The 19,894-nt window shown below is 49.3% G+C and overlaps 1 protein-coding gene across 3 annotated transcripts; it reads right to left on the bottom strand.

The window, feature by feature from the left end:
• Positions 1 to 750: 750 nt before the first annotated feature.
• On the bottom strand, positions 751 to 19,663 carry pecam1b (platelet and endothelial cell adhesion molecule 1b). Of its 3 annotated transcripts, XM_080518206.1 has the most exons (14): positions 19,555 to 19,663; positions 19,446 to 19,481; positions 14,550 to 14,846; positions 13,063 to 13,344; positions 12,713 to 12,985; positions 12,351 to 12,623; positions 10,303 to 10,581; positions 9,935 to 10,213; positions 9,570 to 9,674; positions 3,443 to 3,496; positions 3,081 to 3,170; positions 2,723 to 2,779; positions 2,048 to 2,070; positions 751 to 882 (listed from the first exon to the last, which is right to left on the bottom strand). In XM_080518206.1, exons 1-14 carry the CDS (start codon positions 19,601 to 19,603, stop codon positions 775 to 777), a joined length of 2,205 nt encoding a protein of 734 aa, XP_080374332.1. In that variant the 5' UTR covers positions 19,604 to 19,663; the 3' UTR covers positions 751 to 774. The 3 variants fall into 3 exon arrangements, with proteins under 3 accessions (XP_080374332.1, XP_080374334.1, XP_080374333.1); XM_080518208.1 differs by lacking the exons at positions 751 to 882; positions 2,048 to 2,070; positions 2,723 to 2,779; positions 3,081 to 3,170; positions 3,443 to 3,496 and adding exons at positions 5,579 to 6,315; positions 9,367 to 9,397; XM_080518207.1 differs by lacking the exons at positions 751 to 882; positions 2,048 to 2,070; positions 2,723 to 2,779; positions 3,081 to 3,170; positions 3,443 to 3,496 and adding an exon at positions 5,579 to 6,315.
• Positions 19,664 to 19,894: the final 231 nt, after the last annotated feature.

A 19,894-nucleotide genomic window follows, 5' to 3' on the forward strand; every position in this document is an offset into this window, starting at 1 on the left:
GGTGTACCAGAGTCTTCAGTCCATTGAGACGGTATAGGGGTGTACCAGAGTCTTCAGTCCACTGAGACGGTATAGGGGGTGTACCAGAGTCTTCAGTCCATTGAGACGGTATAGGGGTGTACCAGAGTCTTCAGTCCACTGAGACGGTATAGGGGGTGTACCAGAGTCTTCAGTCCATTGAGACGGTATAGGGGTGTACCAGAGTCTTCAGTCCATTGAGACGGTACAGGGGGTGTACCAGAGTCTTCAGTCCACTGAGACGGTATAGGGGGTGTACCAGAGTCTTCAGTCCACTGAGACGGTATAGGGGTGTACCAGAGTCTTCAGTCCATTGAGACGGTACAGGGGGTGTACCAGAGTCTTCAGTCCACTGAGACGGTATAGGGGGTGTACCAGAGTCTTCAGTCCACTGAGACGGTATAGGGGGTGTACCAGAGTCTTCAGTCCACTGAGACGGTATAGGGGGTGTACCAGAGTCTTCAGTCCATTGAGACGGTACAGGGGGTGTACCAGAGTCTTCAGTCCATTGAGACAGTATAGGGGGTGTACCAGAGTCTTCAGTCCATTGAGACGGTATAGGGGGTGTACCAGAGTCTTCAGTCCATTGAGACGGTATAGGGGGTGTACCAGAGTGTACTGTGTGTGTGTGTGTTCCTCTCAATTCCAAATAATCAGACCAACCAGGTCAAAAAAAATGTTTTTTATTGAGGTGAAAGATATTTACAGCTTGTCGGCTGAGAAGATGAAGGACGAGCCGACTGGTCCAGTGAAGAACTAATCCACCGGCTGGGGCAGGTCGGGGGGGGCGGGGGCGCTGACCTCCGGGGGGAACTGACCCGCTTCAGGAGCTTCACCGTTCAGACTGGCGTACTCCACCGACCCCTGGACACACACACACACGCTTCTTTAAAGTCCTTCTCACTACTTTTATCTTAGTAAGAGAAAATTCTAAGGAAAATTGAAGAACCCCCCCCCCAACAACAACAAACTACCAAATTTCTGTGTCTCTCCTCCATCAAACGGTGACTGAGGGACAAACAAAACCTGAAGCAGGAACAATAATCTCCTGGAGATTTATTGGTGAAAGACATCAAAGCGTTTTCTTCATCATCATCATCATCATTGCAGCAGGAGGAGGAGGAAGAGTCCCAATCTGCCATCAGTGTGACGGACTGATGAAAGGTTTGGACACTTTTAGACCCTGATGTCACTTCCTGAGCTTATTTTTTGAATTCTTGTGATGCCATGTAGGGGCAAACAGAGCCACCTCACCCCCCCACACCCCCCCGGGGTGGAGGCTCACTGGGAGACAGTGAGTTGGGCTGCGATGTGTCGGGAGTTTATGTGGTGGGAGCGGTCGACAGCAGCAGGAAGCCTCGGCCCACACGCTTTGTTCTGCTCTGGAAACTGTGACGAGTGTTTCCCTCAGACCAACGGCCCGGGGGGTGGAAGGGGGGGGGGTTACAGCGGGAGCCCCCACTTCACCCCCCCCCCCCCCCCCCCGGTCACAGTACAAATCAATGCCTATCATCTCCACGGGGCTGCAGTGGTTTCCTCTCCTGCCTCACGGCGAGATCGAATCCAGAGTCTGCATGTTCTCCCTGTGCATGCCTGGATTTTACCCAAAGATCAAAGACCGGCTTTGAAAACGTCAACTTGAAAGAACAATTCAACTGGAGAATAAATATACTTAAAAGTTTAGTTTGTGGCTGATTCTGTGACTCAGTCACTTCTACAAGATGTGATTTATGATATAAACAAACGAGGGCAAAAGGTTTTGTTTTGTTAAAACAAAAAAGTTCAGAATTGATTAAAGGTTAAAAAAAAGACACATTTAAAACATTTTAATAAGTTATTCTTATTTGTATATTATCCAATCAACAATCATCTCAAACTGTAAAAAATAATGTAAATAAACTGCTGTGAATTGTGAAAGTTTGATCCTGAATCTAATCCTCTGTGAAGCACCGGATTACAGTTAGTTACAGATTACAGTTACATGTACATAAAGGAAAAAGACTGAAAGATAATTATCTCTGATACTCACGTAGTCGTGATGATCAGCAGCACCTGGAATAGAAAACATCACCTGGTGAGTGTCTGGAGGTAAACCTGCTGACCGTGGCCGACCTCTGACCTCTAGAGAGGTGGTTTGACCTCCGACCTCCAGTAAGGATATTTGACCTCTGACCTCCAGTGAGGTGGTTTGACCTCTGACCTCTAGTGAAGAGGATTGACCTCTGACCTCTAGAGAGGTGGTTTGACCTCTGACCTCCAGTGAGGAGGGTTGACCTCTGACCTCTAGAGAAGAGGATTGACCTCTGACCTCTAGAGAGGAGGTTTGACCTCTGACCTCCAGTAAGGATGTTTGACCTCTGACCTCTAGAGAAGAGGATTGACCTCTGACCTCCAGTAAGGAGGTTTGACCTCTGACCTCTAGGGAAGAGGATTGACCTCTGACCTCCAGTGAGGATGTTTGACCTCTGACCTCCAGTGAGGAGGTTTGACCTCTGACCTCCAGTGGTCCGTCCTCCCAATCAGGTTCATATCAGTGTTAGATTCTTTGGTTGTGTGCAACAGGAAACGCTGCGCTCTGATTGGCTGCTGGATGTCGAGCCACTGAGTGTGAACGTTTCTCTGGACAACCAGGGACTCAAAAGCTCGACGCCATTTTTCCGTATCAGTTGGTGACGTCGTCGTGGAAACGCAGACTGAAGCTCACCGTGTGGAGCGTTTTGAAGCTCGCTGTAGACGGTGTCTGTTCCTTTCTTCACCGGAACTGATGGAGGGAGAGAAACCAACACGTCAGGGGAAAAAGACGACGGTACAGACTCGGAGGAGGAGGAGGAGGAGCAGGAGCAGGAGGAAATGATCTGTCGCTTCCTGTTTACAGACATTAGATGTTTAATCTCAGTTGCTCATCAACCTGCAGACCTGTTAATTAGTGTAATTAGTCTCCTCCCAGGAAACTGGGCGTCTTATCAACTGAAGAAGAATGTGGTGGAGTAGAGAGGAAGGGTGTGTGTGTGTGTGTGTGTGTGTGTGTGTGTGTGTGTGTGTGTGTGTGTGTGTGTGCTGACCTCGGGGGGGCGCTGCTGAGCGGGGGTGCACCACCTCTGTGTATTCCACATCAGGCTCGTTGGACAGCGAACTGCTCTCCTCATCGTCTTCTGCAACACAACTTCTATTCATCAGGTCACACAAACTGAATCACAAAGACCATCCATTCATCCATTCATCCATTCATCCATTCATTAATTCATTCAGCAACAGTTTAAATCACAATCAACAAATCAGGACCTGGATTCTCCTGTTTACAACTTTTAACAATAGAAACACTCTTTCCTGCTTCTCAGTGTGTGTCCTGACTCTTTGTGTGTGTGTGTGTGTGTGTGTGTATTTGTGCGTGTGTGTGTGTGTGTGTGTGTCTTCAATATCTCACCTGCCTCAGGTTTTCTCTCGCTCCACACACTGACAGCAGCTCTGTTCACTGTCACTGTAAAAACAAACACACACACACACACACACACACACACACACACACACACACACACACACACACACACACACACACACTCGGTCTCTTGCGCCACAATTATTTTCATCTGGACCTGGAATTGAACCGGGGACCCTGCTGAGGTCATCTTGTGGAATAAAACGACGACGACGCGTCATTTGGCCTCGGCTGAGAATCGAACCGTGACGCCGCCGCCGCGACGCTCAAACCGCGATAACCACTGTCACATCAGGACGTCTGTGTCCTCACACTGATGCTCATCCCACAAATGCTGAAAAGATCCAAATACGGATCGATAATCATCTTCAAATGCATGAACTGCCTTTTTTTTCACTCATTAATAAATTGATTAATCGATCAACCAAACTGCATTTTCATTAGACTCTTTATTCCGACTTAATTCAAAATAAGATTAAATTGTCTAAAGATCAAACAGACACCAAACTTTAATTTGAAATGTCAAAGTTAAATTTAAAATGAGCAGAAAGGCTTTTTTCTGGCTGCATTATTTGACTCATTAAGAAAAATCAATAATTAATCATCCAAACTGAATTTTCTTTCTCCTCTTTAGGTTCCACATTTTACGACGGAACAAAAAAGAAACAACGAAGAGGAGATTGTTTTTGGTTTTGGTTTTCGTGCCCGCACCGCTAAAAAATGGTTTAAAGTTCAGTTTGATGGCAGTTGCAGCTCTTTTTGTCCCGACTGTGCTGCAGCTGATCCACCAGGAGGCGCTGTGCACCTCGAGCCTGTTTAATGTTTGCAGCGGTTCTATAGAAGTGTGCAATGTAGACTCTGTAACGGCGAGTGAGAACTGAAGACCACGTCGGCGTTTTGGAGCCTGAAGGGTTCTGAAGTCCGTCGGGAACTTCAGATTAAAGTTCTACAACGTTTGCAAACTCTTGACTTTCAGAAAATTGGGTCATTTTGAGAAATTGGGGGGGGAGTTTTGGAGCGCGTACGAGTTTCTGAGTGTCCACATTTTATAATCGGTGAGGAGTTTTGAGTTTGTGAGATTTCTAATGTCGGATTTCTACTTGTCTAGAAACTGGATTCTAGTTTTCAAGAGAGGAAAACTCACCGAGTCTGAGTTCGACGATCTGAGAGAGTCCTAGCGAAGCGACGGTCACAACCCTCCGTACTTGCAAGTGCGTGACGTCGACGTGCAAGAACGTAGGGCAAAATGTGGGGATCGGTATGAGACGAGTACCGCCGCCGTACGGATTTGGGGGCAAGGCAGAGTCGCCGCAGCACTTTTGCCTGCATGAGGAACTTTGGCCGCGTTCGGCGGCGGATTCCTGTTCGGGTTCGCGCGGCTTCCTGCAGCCAGTCGGTGCACAACGCTGCTGGAAGCCGCGTCGCCAGATCAGACAGGTCTCCCACAATTGTTGAGTAACTGGGAGTGAGTAAGGACGCCGTACGTGAGCAGCACGTGTAAGTATGGCCTCCGTATGATAACGTGGCAATCGCATGGGGACCGTACGTTGCAAACACGTACAACTCACTTACAATGTGTGCAACGTACGATGCAACGCACGATACAACGCACGATGCAATGCACGATGCAACGCACGATGCAACGTACGATGCAACGCACGATACAACGCACGATGCAACGTACGATGCAACATACGATGCAACGCACGATGCAACGTACGATGCAACATACGATGCAACGCACGATGCAACGCACGATGCAACGCACGATGCAACGCACGATGCAACGCAACCACTCAAGGCCCTGAGCTACGTACACCTTGCCTTGACGTACTCCCTTCCTGCTCTTGCCACTCCCTCCCCACGTGTTCAGAAAAACATGGCAGCCGTGCCCCCCCCCCCGTATGGACTAAAAACACACAGGGTGGGTTGTGACCGTCGCTTTACTGCGACAGTTCTCGGAATATCGTTGAACCACACCGAAGACGCCGGCGTTCGACGGAGTGAAGCGTCGAGGCGAAAGACTTTATTTGCTCCGGAAAAGCCTCCAGAAATGCGACGGTGGATCTGGAGGCTAACGAGTTGTTAATTCAGCTCCGGCTGCACAATGAGCTCAGTAAGAACAACTTCCCCGTCGGTAATGAGAGCTCGCGGGCCGCCTCATGTGATTCATTTCCTCCAGCTGCTGTGTGGATTCAGCCCGCCGGCTCCCAGGCTTTTTTATCAGCGGCGCAACCGTCGAAAGCGTCGTGCCAACAGGAAGCCCGTCACAGACTCCATTGTTTCCCTTTTCTGGGGAAGGCTCTGCATTCCTCTGTGGAGAAGAATCCAGCTTCGCTCTGGCGGCAGCGGCGGCGCGCAGCGTGTTCAACGTCTGCGGCGCCGCGTCCGTGAGGAAGATGAGTTTTTGTCTCGAACCCGTAGTGGAATGAATGAAACGTACGGAGACGCCTCTAAATAAAACCCTTTATTCTACACCATCGCTTCCAGTCTGTCAGATCAACCAAGTAATATATACACACATTTCCTGCACGGTCTTAAAAAGGTATAATACAAATCGGCCTCTTGCTTCAACTCATGCAAACACTGGACAAATGGAACAGAACAACATTGATGCGATCACAGGTCAGAGGTCATGTCAACTGCAGTGGAGGGGAGAGGGAGCACTGGGTCCAGATCCTACACACCCCACTGTCTCAGCTCCAAACGTCTTTTCCTTCCCTCCCACTGTGGCCGTCTCTACCCTGTAGCCGGGACACTGCAGCTGCTCCCGTTGCCGAGGTCAGCAGGCAGCGGCGCCACGCTATCTCGCGTCCCATTGGTCGCTCTCCCCTCCTTGCCATCATAGGACGGCGCTGCGTCTGGAAGAGGATGATAACGGACGCTCTGAGACGTTTGTAGGCAGTCGATTTCAACTCTTGTACCTGAACACGGCTCGTACCTTGGACCGTTAGCTTCTCGCAGTAGCGTCATGCTAAAAGCGTCTTGAGCGGGCCGCCGCCGCCGCCGCAGAGCAGCACGCCGGTGCAAAAGCATGCATGACGAGCAGCGGGGAAGACACGCAACACAAACCGAAGAGAAGCAAACACACAGACTGCAGCACATTCAGGGAATCAACTGCCGCCAATCAGAGCAGGCGCTTCGCCTCGGGCTTCGTGCTTCATCAGAACCAGCGAACGGCGCCCAGAAAGTAACGCGTCACTCTGGAGTAACCTCATTAGTAACTAAACAATACTCCAAAACTAGTAACTCAGTTAGAAAAAAAAATAGTTTGTGAGGTGCTTGCAGAGCGGCTGCATCTCTCCATCCTGCTCGCCGAGCCTGTTGTTAGCATTAGCATTAGCATTAGGTAAAACCTGCCGTGTGTTTCTCTCCTGCTCCCTGTGGTTGTCTGGGTAAACTCATGTTAACTGGAGGAGGACTGGATAGTTATTCCTAAACTACTTTAATCCTGCAACCACTCAGATTAACTTTAGCATTAGCATGTATCTATCTGCATTGGTTGGGATTAGCATTAGCAATGGATAATGGATAGCTTCTGTTTCAGAGAGCTTGTAATATTTGTCGGCTTAAAAAGTCTATCGAGCTGCCTCTCTTGTGAGCATTAGCATTAGCCTTAGCATTAGCAGTAGCCACAGCAGTCCGAACACTGAGTATTTGTCACGGGAGAAAAACCTCATGAATCATGAACATTTTCAGCCCGGATGACTGCGACATGACAGATGTTTCTATGGAACTAGCATGATCTGCATCCGCCACAGCTGTGATTAGCATTAGCGTGCTAAAATTTGTAGTTTATATCAGCTGTTTTCTTGCTGCTTCATTATATTATATTATATTATATTATATTATATTATATTATATTATATTATATCATATTATATTATATTATATTTATATTATATTATACAGCTTTCTGAAAAACAGTGAAAAGAAATTCAGCTCAAGCACCAGTGAAGTCCAGGGAACCAGAAGAGTGAAGCAAACAGAGAGTTGCAGGAGCTCAGTGCTGGACCTCCGTCAGGTGAACAGGGGCTTTTGCATGTTGTGAGAAAAGTCTTTAGCTTGATAAATTTATGAACAATGACATTTTCAAAACAAGTGTCTTTTTCCAACACGAGAACAAACGCAAGGGAAATTGAAGAACATTTTAATCAGTTCTTTTTGAGCCGCGCTGCTGGAACCAACCAACGTTTAGCAAGTTTTGCTAAAGGCTGCCGAGGCGCTTTTAAAGGCTCCTTTAGAATTGATGAATAGACTCAAAGAAGAATATTTTTCATTATTAGAATAGAAGTCAGCACTTAAAAAAAACAACTTTCCAAGGTGATTTACTGTGAAAGAACCCTGGGCTTAACATAACGCCCATTTATTTTTTATTTAAGAGCTTTAATCTCACAAACATGCAAAACAACCTGTTTAGCTGCGTGAAAGCTGAGACTCAGACTCATCAACCATTTGATGGAGACTCTCTGTCGCTATCATCAACACCTGCCGCTATTGTCAACATCTGTCGCTATCGTCAACATCTGACCCAATCGTCAACATCTGCCGCTATCGTCAACGTCTGACCCAATCGTCAACATCTGACCCAATCGTCAACATCTACCCCTATCGTCAACATCTGCCACTACCGTCAACATCTACCCCTATCGTCAACATCTGACCCAATCGTCAACATCTGACCCAATCGTCAACATCTGACCCAATCGTCAACATCTGCCGCTATCGTCAACATCTGCCGCTATCGTCAACATCTGCCGCTATCGTCAACATCTGCCACAATCGTCAACAGCTGACCCAATCGTCATCATCTATCACTATCGTCAACAGCTGACCCAATCGTCATCATCTATCACTATCGTCAACATCTGCCACTATCGTCAACATCTGACCCAATCGTCAACATCTGACCCAATCGTCAACATCTGACCCAATCGTCAACATCTGCCGCTATCGTCAACATCTGCCGCTATTGTCAACATCTGCCGCTATTGTCAACATCTGCCGCTATCGTCAACATCTGCCGCTATCGTCAACATCTGCCGCTATCGTCAACATCTGCCGCTATCGTCAACATCTGCCACTATCGTCAACATCTGCCACTATCGTCAACATCTGCCACAATCGTCAACATCTGCCGCTATCGTCAACATCTGCCACAATCGTCAACATCTGCCACTATCGTCAACATCTGCCACAATCGTCAACATCTATCACTATCGTCAACATCTGCCACAATCGTCAACATCTACCCCTATCGTCAACATCTGACCCAATCGTCAACATCTGCCGCTATCGTCAACATCTGCCGCTATCGTCAACATCTGCCACAATCGTCAACAGCTGACCCAATCGTCATCATCTATCACTATCGTCAACATCTGCCACTATCGTCAACATCTGCCACAATCGTCAACATCTGCCGCTATCGTCAACATCTGCCGCTATCGTCAACATCTGCCACAATCGTCAACATCTGCCACTATCGTCAACATCTGCCACAATCGTCAACATCTATCACTATCGTCAACATCTGCCACAATCGTCAACATCTGACTCAATCGTCAACATCTGCCACTATCGTCTACATCTGCCACAATCGTCAACATCTGACTCAATCGTCAACATCTGCCACTATCGTCTACATCTGCCACAATCGTCAACATCTGCCACAATCGTCAACATCTGACCCAATCGTCAACATCTGCCACTATCGTCAACATCTGCCACTATCGTCAACATCTGACCCAATCGTCAACATCTGCCACTATCGTCAACATCTACCCCTATCGTCAACATCTGCCACTATCGTCAACATCTATTACTATCGTCAACATCTACCCCTATTGTCAACATCTGCCACTATCGTCAACATCTGTGACTTTAAGAGGAAACAAGTCGAATCAACTCACACTGAAAGTTCAGCGGCTGCTTCTCTTTTACCTACGATCAGAGAGGAGAGGTGAGAGGAGTCGGGGAGGAGGGTGGGGGGAGGGGGGAGGGGGGAGGGGGGGAGGGGGGAGGGGGGAGGGGGGGAGGGGGGCAGGGGGGAGGGGGGCAGGCGGGAGTTAGATGTTAGAGGCCGGAGACGCCCGGGGACTGTAGGTCTCTCTACCTCTCTTGGATCTGAAGTACAGGACGCACGCCACCACCACCAGCAGTGACGCCACCACCAGGCCGGCGCCGCCGATCACCGCCTTCTTCCACAGCGCCATGCGCACTGCAGGGACCAGGAGGGACCAGGAGAGACCAGGAGGGACCAGGAGAGACAGGGAGGAAATATGAGGTACAGGACAAAATCCAACCAACAAAGTATTGTTTTTTGTTGATTCGGTTACTTTCTGTTCAGAAGTTGGAATCAAACCGATTTTGTCCAAAGCCTCTGTCGAGAGGTTGGAACCCTGTTTGTTTCCAGAACAGCTTTTGTAAATGCTGATGTCATCGTGACGCCAGCATGCTAGCAGACGGTTCCCGGCTCACCCTGGATGGTGACCCGCTCACTGCGGACCACGTTGTTGGCGTAGTTGTCGGCCTCGCAGTAGTAGGTGCCGCTGTGCTCCTTGGTCAGCGACGGCACCTGGAAGTCCTTGTGCTTCTCCTCGGTGGTGGTGGCGTTCAGCGGCTGCCTGGTGCCGACGCGGTACCACCTGAAGGTGACCGGCGGCGTGCCCTTCACGCTGCAGATCAGGAAGAGGTGGTCCCCCTCCGAAACCTCCGGCAGTTGAGGGATGACGGTGAGAGTCGGGTGGCTGAGAGGCTCTGAGAGATTGCACAACAACAACAACCACAATGAAAAATGTACTTTCCCCCTACTGAATCTTGTTCGGCTGAGATCCGTGGATTCGTACCGACGACCGTGGCGTTGAGCCTCTTGCTGAGCAGACCTTCTTTGTTGCTGTTCTTGGCATCACACATGTACTTGCTTATTTCCTCAGGCCTGCCGATGGACACGGTGAAGACGGCCTTGTCAAACGGCAGCCGGACGCTCCTCACCTCCACCTCCTCGAAGCCCCTCACCAGGGTGTAGTTGATGGGCACGCTGCCGAAGTCGGACCGACACTGGATCTGGACGGGCTGGCCGAGCACCGCTTTGCCCTCGACCCAGATCTTTGGAATGGAAAGGGAGACTAGGAGGAAGGAAAGAGCCGAGTGAGAAGTCGTTCAGTTCCGGCCATCAATGACAGGACGTCTCCGGTTTCCATGTGTTTTCTCTCATGGTTTTGTCCGGTGAAGTTGACGTGAGCTGGAGTCAATCTCAGGTCACACTGGATTAAACTCACAGTCCAGCTTCACACCGGAGTCCATCACTCAATGAGAGCTGCCATTGGTCGGTGGAATCAAACCCTGAACATGAATGATTTGAACGGTGATTAAATTTGTTCCACTGTCAGTAACATCCGAGCCTCTGGATCTGTGATGAGCAGCATTACAACTATTTGCAGTGGACTATAGAGCATCTTCCTCCTCTAACATCAGATTATAGAGCATCTTCCTCCTCTAACATCAGATTATAGAGCAACTTCCTCCTAACATTAGATTATAGAGCATCTTCCTCCTCTGACATCAGATTATAGAGCATCTTCCTCCTCTGACATCAGATTATAGAGGATCTTCCTCCTCTGACATCAGATTATAGAGCATATTCCTCCTCTGACATCAGATTATAGAGCATCTTCCTCCTCTAACATCAGATTATAGAACAACTTCCTCCTAACATCAGATTATAGAGCATCTTCCTCCTCTGACACCAGATTATAGAGCATCTTCCTCCTCTAACATCAGATTATAGAGCATATTCCTCCTCTGACATCAGATTATAGAGCATCTTCCTCCTCTAACATCAGATTATAGAGCATCTTCCTCCTCTAACATCAGATTATAGAACAACTTCCTCCTAACATCAGATTATAGAGCATCTTCCTCCTCTGACATCAGATTATAGAGGAACTTCCTCCTCTGACATCAGATTATAGAGCATCTTCCTCCTCTAACATCAGATTATAGAGCATCTTCCTCCTCTAACATCAGATTATAGAACAACTTCCTCCTAACATCAGATTATAGAGCATCTTCCTCCTCTGACATCAGATTATAGAGGTTCTTCCTCCTCTGACATCAGATTATAGAGCATCTTCCTCCTCTGACATCAGATTATAGAGCATCTCCCTCCTCTGACATCAGATTATAGAGCATCTTCCTCCTCTGACATCAGATTATAGAGCATCTTCCTCCTCTAACGTCCAGATTATAGAGCAGTGACTAACGTCAGTATTTTCAGTTCCTCTGATGGATACGTGACGTTTGGCCTGTAAGTCGACCAGTGACGCTCGACGTTCTGTCATCTCAGTTTCACGCCGAGCCGCTCTTTCTCGCGATGCGAGTCACAGTAGCTTTGTTCTTTGAGCTTCTTCATTGGTCTCTGGGTCAGATTTGATCTCTTCCTCTTGAAAGGTCATTTGTTGACATAATTTCACTGAAACATTTCTGTCGGCTTCCATCGGCGGGAGTTTCACGCCAGGAAGCCGATGCATCATCTCACTGCAACGGTTTCCTGTTTGGAAGTGAAAATCATGTGACTCAAACCGAACGGAGGAGTGAGTCATCCGATGGTAACGCCGCAATAAAATATCTGTTCAAGCAGTCATTTCCTGCAGCTCAGCAGGACAGGTGAGCCAATTGGCATCATTTTTATGGGGAACTTTTACACCCTCTGTCATCTAATCCAGAACATAACCTGATCTCCTGTTGTAACCCAAGAGTTTTGTTAGCCCAACCCTGCCCTACAGGTGCATGACTGTTTCTTTAGGAGAGATGGTACAGGATGGTACAGGACGGTACAGGACGGTACAGGATGGTATAGGACCGTACCTTTAGGACAGACAGTGCAGGACCGTACCTTTAGGACGGATGGTGAGCGTCGGGCTGTGCTTCATGATGCCTTTGGCCTGAGCTGCACAGGTGTAGTTGAAGTTGTAGAGCAGAGCCCTCCCTGAGAAGACCCCGGTATCAGTGGCCCTCAGCGGGTTCTCCAGCGGGAACAGGACGTACGTCAGCTCCTTCCTGTCCAGCCGCTCAGACGCAAGGTTTTCACTCCTGCAGGTCAACGTCATGGATTCCTTCTGGAACACTTCGGCCGGAGACACGGTGAGCGTCGGCGCTGAGAACAGCTCTGAGGACGCCAAGTCACACAACCTCTTCAAACCACGAGGTCACCACGGGTCACCTTGAGTCACTAAGGTGTCCTGGTTCTGGACTCACCGGTCACAGAGATGGTCTTGGTGGCAAACTTGATCAGGAAGCCCATCTCCAGCCGGCACTCGAAGCTGAGCGTGGGGCCTTTGGCCCGGGCCAGCATGCTGTAGTTGACCCGGGTGTTGCCGGAGCTCAGCAGCTCGGTTCCCTGGCTCAGGTACAGCTGGACGTTCTCGGTGCTGTGCAGGAAGTTCCTCAGGGTGCACAGGAGGTGGAGGGGGTCTCCCTCGAAGACTTGGCTCATGGGGGAAACCTCCAGAACCGGCGAGATGGAGAGTTCTGAGGGGGACGAAGGAGACCGAGGTGTTGAGGTTCCGGAGCCCGGAGAGGCCGAGATGCCTGGGGACGCCGCTCACCTTTGACGGAGACGACGACGGTGTCGCTCTCCTGGGACTTGAAGGAGTCGGGCGTGATGAGGACCGTGTAGGCACAGTGGATCCGGTGCACGCCGGTGCTGTGGAAGCGGAGCTTCACCTCGGCCTGGTTGGCATTCAATCGCTCTTCCTGGACTTCTTTGGCGTCGTCGTAGAAGTAGAAGAAGATGGAGCCGGTCTCGCCCGGCGCGGTGCAGCGGGCCGTCAGCTCCTCGCCCTCCGCCACCACGCCCTTGTTGAGGTGGAGCACCGGCTTGGACAGACCTGCAAGCCAGACGGAGGCAGTCACACAGAGCAGGAAACGCCGACACAACAACAAACTCATCCACATGGTTCCAACAGGTCACCAAGAGTCCCCAAGAGTCACCAAGGTTCACCAAGGGTCACCAAGAGTAACCAAGAGTCACCAAGGGTCACCATGAGTCACCAAAGGTCACCAAGAGTCCCCAAGAGTCACCAAGGTTCACCAAGGGTCACCAAGAGTAACCAAGAGTCACCAAGGGTCACCAAGAGTCACCAAGGGTCACCAAAGGTCACCAAGGGTCACCAAGAGTCACCAAGGGTCACCAAGAGCTACTATGAGTCATTATGGGTCACCAAGAGTCACCAAGGGTCATCAAGAGTCACCAAGGGTCACCAAGAGTCACCAAGGGTCACCATGAGTCACCAAAGGTCACCAAGGGTCACCAAGAGTCACCAAGGGTCACCAAGAGCTACTATGAGTCATTATGGGTCACCAAGAGTCACCAAGGGTCATCAAGAGTCACCAAGGGTCACCAAGAGTAACCAAAGGTCGCCAAGAGTCACCAAGTGTCACCAAGGGTCACCAAGAGTCACCAAGGGTCATCAAGAGTCACCAAGGGTCACCAAAGGTCACCAAGAGTCACCAAGGGTCACCAAGAGCTACTATGAGTCATTATGGGTCACCAAGAGTCACCAAGGGTCATCAAGAGTCACCAAAGGTCGCCAAGAGTCACCAAGTGTCACCAAGAGTCACCAAGAGTCACCAAGAGTTACTATGAGTCATTATGGGTCACCAAGAGCCACCATGAGTAAACTATGTAAACAATATTAACAAAAACAAGCAGGAAGTGACACTTTCTCATCTCCTCTCAGCCGTCATCCACTGATCTGGTAGTTTTTACTGTGACTGTGATGTTTCCAGGACGTCGGTGTGTTAAATATCTCTACGCTGCTCGATGTGCGTTAAAAACGTCCTCGGGGACAAACGAGGTGATGGAAGCTGAACAGCCTGGAGACAATCTGGTGGGAACTTTAACTTCATTGTTTGTATCCTTGGACTTTCTGGACGCCACTTTGGTTCTGCAGGATTTAAACGGCGTTTTCCCTTCTCTATTGTTGGACTTTGCTCCGGTGGGCCGGTGGCCGGTTTCCTCTGCGGGCCGCGAGACGTCCTTCTATAAACAAATGTGAATTAAAGTCACACTGAACATGTGAATCAAACCCACCGGTCACCGTCAGCTTCCGGGACTCGCTGGCCATGGACTTGTCCTCGATGTTGACCTCACACTTGTACTTGCCGCTGTTGGAGACCCGGGCCCCCGGCAGCCGGTACAGGAAGTCCTCCGAGGAGCTGGTGGTCTTGGTGTAGACCTTGCTGCCGTCCTTGTAGACCGTGTACTCCCGGACCAGCGCCTCCTGGCCGGAGCTGCTGACCACCGCCTGGCATCTGACCACCACGTCGGTGTCCCGGGTCACCTGGGAGTCCGGCTCCACGGACAGAGTGACCGCCCTGATGGTGAAGACTGAGAGGAGGTGAGGACTGAGGAGGTGAGGACTGAGGAGGTGAAGACTGAGAGGAGGTGAGGACTGAGGAGGTGAAGACTGAGAGGAGGTGAGGACTGAGAGGAGGTGAGGACTGAGGAGGTGAGGACTGAGAGGAGGTGAGGACTGAGAGGAGGTGAGGACTGAGAGGAGGTGAGGACTGAGAGGAGGTGAGGACTGAGAGGAGGTGGAGACTGAGAGGAGGTGAGGACTGAGAGGAGGTGGAGACTGAGAGGAGGTGGAGACTGAGAGGAGGTGGAGACTGAGAGGAGGTGAGGACTGAGAGGAGGTGAAGACTGAAAGGAGGTGGAGACTGAGAGGAGGTGAAGACTGAGAGGAAGTGAGGACTGAGAAGAGGTGAGGACTGAGAGGAGGTGAGGACTGAGAGGAGGTGAAGACTGAGAGGAGGTGAGGACTGAGAGGAGGTGGAGACTGAGAGGAGGTGAGGACTGAGAGGAGGTGGAGACTGAGAGGAGGTGGAGACTGAGAGGAGGTGGAGACTGAGAGGAGGTGAGGACTGAGAGGAGGTGAAGACTGAAAGGAGGTGGAGACTGAGAGGAGGTGAAGACTGAGAGGAAGTGAGGACTGAGGAGGTGAAGACTGAGAGGAGGTGGAGACTGAGAGGAGGTGAGGACTGAGAGGAGGTGGGGACTGAGAGGAGGTGAGGACTGAGAGGAGGTGAGGACTGAGAGGAGGTGAGGACTGAGAGGAGGTGGAGACTGAGAGGAGGTGAGGACTGAGAGGAGGTGAGGACTGAGAGGAGGTGAGGACTGAGAGGAGGTGAAGACTGAGAGGAGGTGGAGACTGAGAGGAGGTGAGGACTGAGAGGAGGTGAAGACTGAGAGGAGGTGGAGACTGAGAGGAGGTGGAGACTGAGAGGAGGTGAAGACTGAGGAGGTGAAGACTGAGAGGAGGTGGAGACTGAGAGGAGGTGAAGACTGAGAGGAGGTGGAGACTGAGAGGAGGTGAAGACTGAGAGGAGGTGAGGACTGAGAGGAGGTGAGGACTGAGAGGAGGTGAAGACAGAGGAGGTGAAGACTGAGAGGAGGTGAGGACTGAGAGGAGGTGAGGACAGAGGAGGTGAAGACTGAGAGGAGGTGAAGACTGAGGAGGTGAGGACTGAGAGGAGGTGAGGACTGAGGAGGTGAAGACTGAGAGGAGGTGAGGACTGAGAGGAGGTGAGGACTGAGAGGAGGTGAAGACAGAGGAGGTGAAGACTGAGAGGAGGTGAGGACTGAGAGGAGGTGAGGACAGAGGAGGTGAAGACTGAGAGGAGGTGAAGACTGAGGAGGTGAGGACTGAGAGGAGGTGAAGACAGAGGAGGTGAAGACTGAGAGGAGGTGAGGACTGAGAGGAGGTGAGGACAGAGGAGGTGAAGACTGAGAGGAGGTGAAGACTGAGGAGGTGAGGACTGAGAGGAGGGGAAGACTGAGAGGAGGTGAAGACTGAGGAGGTGAAGACAGAGGAGGTGAAGACAGAGGAGGTGAGGACTGAGAGGAGGTGAGGACTGAGGAGGTGAAGACAGAGGAGGTGAGGACTGAGAGGAGGTGAAGACAGAGGAGGTGAAGACAGGAAGAGGAGGAGCTCCTTCCTTCAGACTAAAACGTATAAAACATGTACTTTTCGCAGTATTTGACACTTTAGTTTATTAGATTTGCTTCATTTCACCTTTAACTTTTATTCTTCTTCTCTTTCTGCTGCTAAAATTAACGACTTGTTTTAATTCATGCAGTAAAAGTTTTGAGAGAATAATAATAAACAAAGTGATAAAAATATCCTCTATTGATCTTCTGTAATATTCTGATCAGGTTTTCAACATCTCGGCCACAATCGTGCAAAAATCAACAAACGGCTTGAAACCTGTGAACAACGAATCTGTAATATTTGAGTTTTACTTTCTGAAATGACTTTTTGTCAAGATTCAAGATGGTAAGTGTGGAAGTGTCCTTGAGCAAGGCAGTGAACCTGAGGGTGAACCGACGTCGCTGCTGGAGCCGCTAAAACCAACATCAATAACAAACATCAATAACAAACAACACATTCTCAATTAGAAATGAAAGTTTAACACGAGAAAACTGAGACTGAAGGAAAAAGAAAAATCCAAACGGACAAAATTCACAAGCTTGACCTCTGAGACAGAAAACACCTTCATCATCCTCCTCATCATCATCTTCATCCTCCTCCTCCTCCTCATCTTCAGCATCTTCCTCATCTTCATCCTCCTCCTGTTCATCTTTCTCCTCCTCCTCCTGTTGTTCATCTTCCTCCTCCTCCTGTTTATCTTCCTCCTCCTCCTCTCCCTCCTCCTGTTCATCTTCCTCCTCCTCCTCTCCCTCCTCCTCCTCCTGTTCATCTTCCTCCTCCTCCTCCTGTTGTTCATCTTCCTCCTCCTCCTCCTCCTGTTTATCTTCCTCCTCCTCCTCTCCCTCCTCCTGTTCATCTTCCTCCTCCTCCTCCTGTTCATCTTCCTCCTCCTCCTCCTGTTGTTCATCTTCCTCCTCTCCCTCCTCCTGTTCATCTTCCTCCTCCTCCTCTCCCTCCTCCTCCTCCTGTTCATCTTCCTCCTCCTCCTCCTGTTGTTCATCTTCCTCCTCCTCCTCCTGTTGTTCATCTTCCTCCTCCTCCTCCTCCTGTTCATCCTCCTCCTCCTCCTCCTGTTGTTGTTTATCTTCCTCCTCCTCCTCCTCCTCTCCCTCCTCCTCCTGTTCATCCTCCTCCTCCTCCTCCTCCTCATGAGGGACAGTAAACAAACCAGGACAGGAAAAGCTCTTAGTTAAACAAACAAGTCAATCAGAGGAAACTTATCAAACTATCATAACCACAGATCAACAAGGGCCACACCCAGACTGTATGTGTGTGTGTGTGTGTGTGGTAACTTTTCTTAAATTATTTGAGTTATTTTTGTAAAAATAAATAAATAGATAAATAAATAAAATACAAAAAAAATGTGTGTAATGAAAAACAACATGAAATTGATAACTCATAAATAATAGTAATAATAATAATAGTAATAATAATATCAAAATAGAAAGGCATACGCTCCACCCTCAGCAGCGCCACCACCTGACACCTCCACCACTCCACCTGCTCCACCAGGGGAGGGTGGAGCGACTCTGCTCCCACACTTTCCAGCAGCTCAGACAACAGGCGGGAACTTTTCCTCCGTGTGACGATCAAACAAACAACTTTCCTCCTGCAGACGCTCAGAATTCCCACAAACCGAGAACAAGTGGGAATTATCACAACTGGAACACGTCGGGGAACTTTGAGGTTCAAGGTTCACGTTTACTTTTCCTCAATGAGAAGCTCATCCAGAGCAGCTGAGACTGTTTCACTAAACTCCTGTTTAAAGAAACGTCTTCAACACGAACATCCAGATTCTAGAGCATCTTCCTCCTCTCACGCCAGATAATAGAGCATCTTCCTCATCCAACATCAGATTATAGAGCATCTTCCTCCTCTAACGTCAGATAATAGAGCATCTTCCTCATCCAACATCAGATTATAGAGCATCTTCCTCCTCCAACATCAGATAATAGAGCATCTTCCTCCTCCAACATCAGATTATAGAGCATCTTCCTCCTCCAACATCAGATAATAGAGCACCTTCCTCCTCAAACATCAGATAATAGAGCATCTTCCTCCTCCAACATCAGATAATAGAGCATCTTCCTCCTCAAACATCAGATAATAGAGCATCTTCCTCCTCCAACATCAAATAGAGCATCTTCCTCCTCTAACATCAGATAATAGAGCATCTTCCTCCTCCAACATCAGATTATAGAGCATCTTCCTCCTCCAACATCAGATAATAGAGCATCTTCCTCCTCTAACATCAGATAATAGAGCATCTTCCTCCTCCAATATCAGATTATAGAGCATCTTCCTCCTCTAACATCAGATAATAGAGCATCTTCCTCCTCCAACATCAGATAATAGAGCATCTTCCTCCTCAAACATCAGATAATAGAGCATCTTCCTCCTCCAACATCAGATAATAGAGCATCTTCCTCCTCAAACATCAGATAATAGAGCATCTTCCTCCTCCAACATCAAATAGAGCATCTTCCTCCTCTAACATCAGATAATAGAGCATCTTCCTCCTCCAACATCAGATTATAGAGCATCTTCCTCCTCCAACATCAGATTATAGAGCATCTTCCTCCTCTAACATCAGATAATAGAGCATCTTCCTCCTCTAACGTCAGATAATAGAGCATCTTCCTCATCCAACATCAGATTATAGAGCATCTTCCTCCTCCAACATCAGATAATAGAGCATCTTCCTCCTCAAACATCAGATAATAGAGCATCTTCCTCCTCAAACATCAGATAATAGAGCATCTTCCTCCTCCAACATCAGATAATAGAGCATCTTCCTCCTCTAACATCAGATAATAGAGCATCTTCCTCCTCTAACATCAGATAATAGAGCATCTTCCTCCTCTAACATCCAGATTATAGAGCATCTTCCACCGATCATCCAGGGTAATTAGATTACTCTACATAACTTTTCAGTCCTAATAACTAGTAGGTGGTAAGTAAAGTACTAATGTTCATTAACCTGCAGGTGAACTTACGTCTCTGAGCAGCCGTCCGGCCCCCTGCTGGGACGTCTTGGGAGGAGAGAGAAAGTAGGTTAGACAGCAGCTTCATCACCTGGAGGAGGTGAGAGGAGGAGATCCTTACAGGTGGAGAGCAGGAGGGTGGAGGTGAGCAGGAGCAGGAGGAGGCCCATCCTGTGAGGAGGTTCACCGACGCTGCTGGAGAAGTGGAGAGTCCTGCTGCTCCGGGTCCGGGACTGGGTCTGGCACTGGACGGGGTGGGTGGAGCGGACAGCGAGGACTGGACGGGGTGGGTGGAGCGGACAGCGAGGACTGGACGAGGTGGGTGGAGCGGACAGTGAGGTGGTGCTCTACCTCAGCCAGCAGTGGCGTTATCACACCGAGCAGCTTAATTTGAGGAAGTGAGTGTTGTTTCCTCAGGATGTTCTTGCCGCCCGGCTCTTTGCAGTGCAGGAATGTCCCCC

This window comes from Blennius ocellaris (genome assembly GCF_963422515.1).
Source record: "Blennius ocellaris genome assembly, chromosome: 3".
NCBI lineage: Eukaryota > Metazoa > Chordata > Actinopteri > Blenniiformes > Blenniidae > Blennius > Blennius ocellaris.

Coding starts and splice junctions, on each gene's coding strand:
- pecam1b (XM_080518206.1), bottom strand. CDS start 19,603: ATGGGCCTCCTCCTGCTCCTGCTCACCTCCACCCTCCTGCTCTCCACC. Junction 12,624..12,712: donor CAAGACCATCTCTGTGACCG/GTGAGTCCAGAA, acceptor TGGCGTCCTCAG/AGCTGTTCTCAGCGCCGACG. Junction 10,214..10,302: donor GCTCAACGCCACGGTCGTCG/GTACGAATCCAC, acceptor GCAATCTCTCAG/AGCCTCTCAGCCACCCGACT.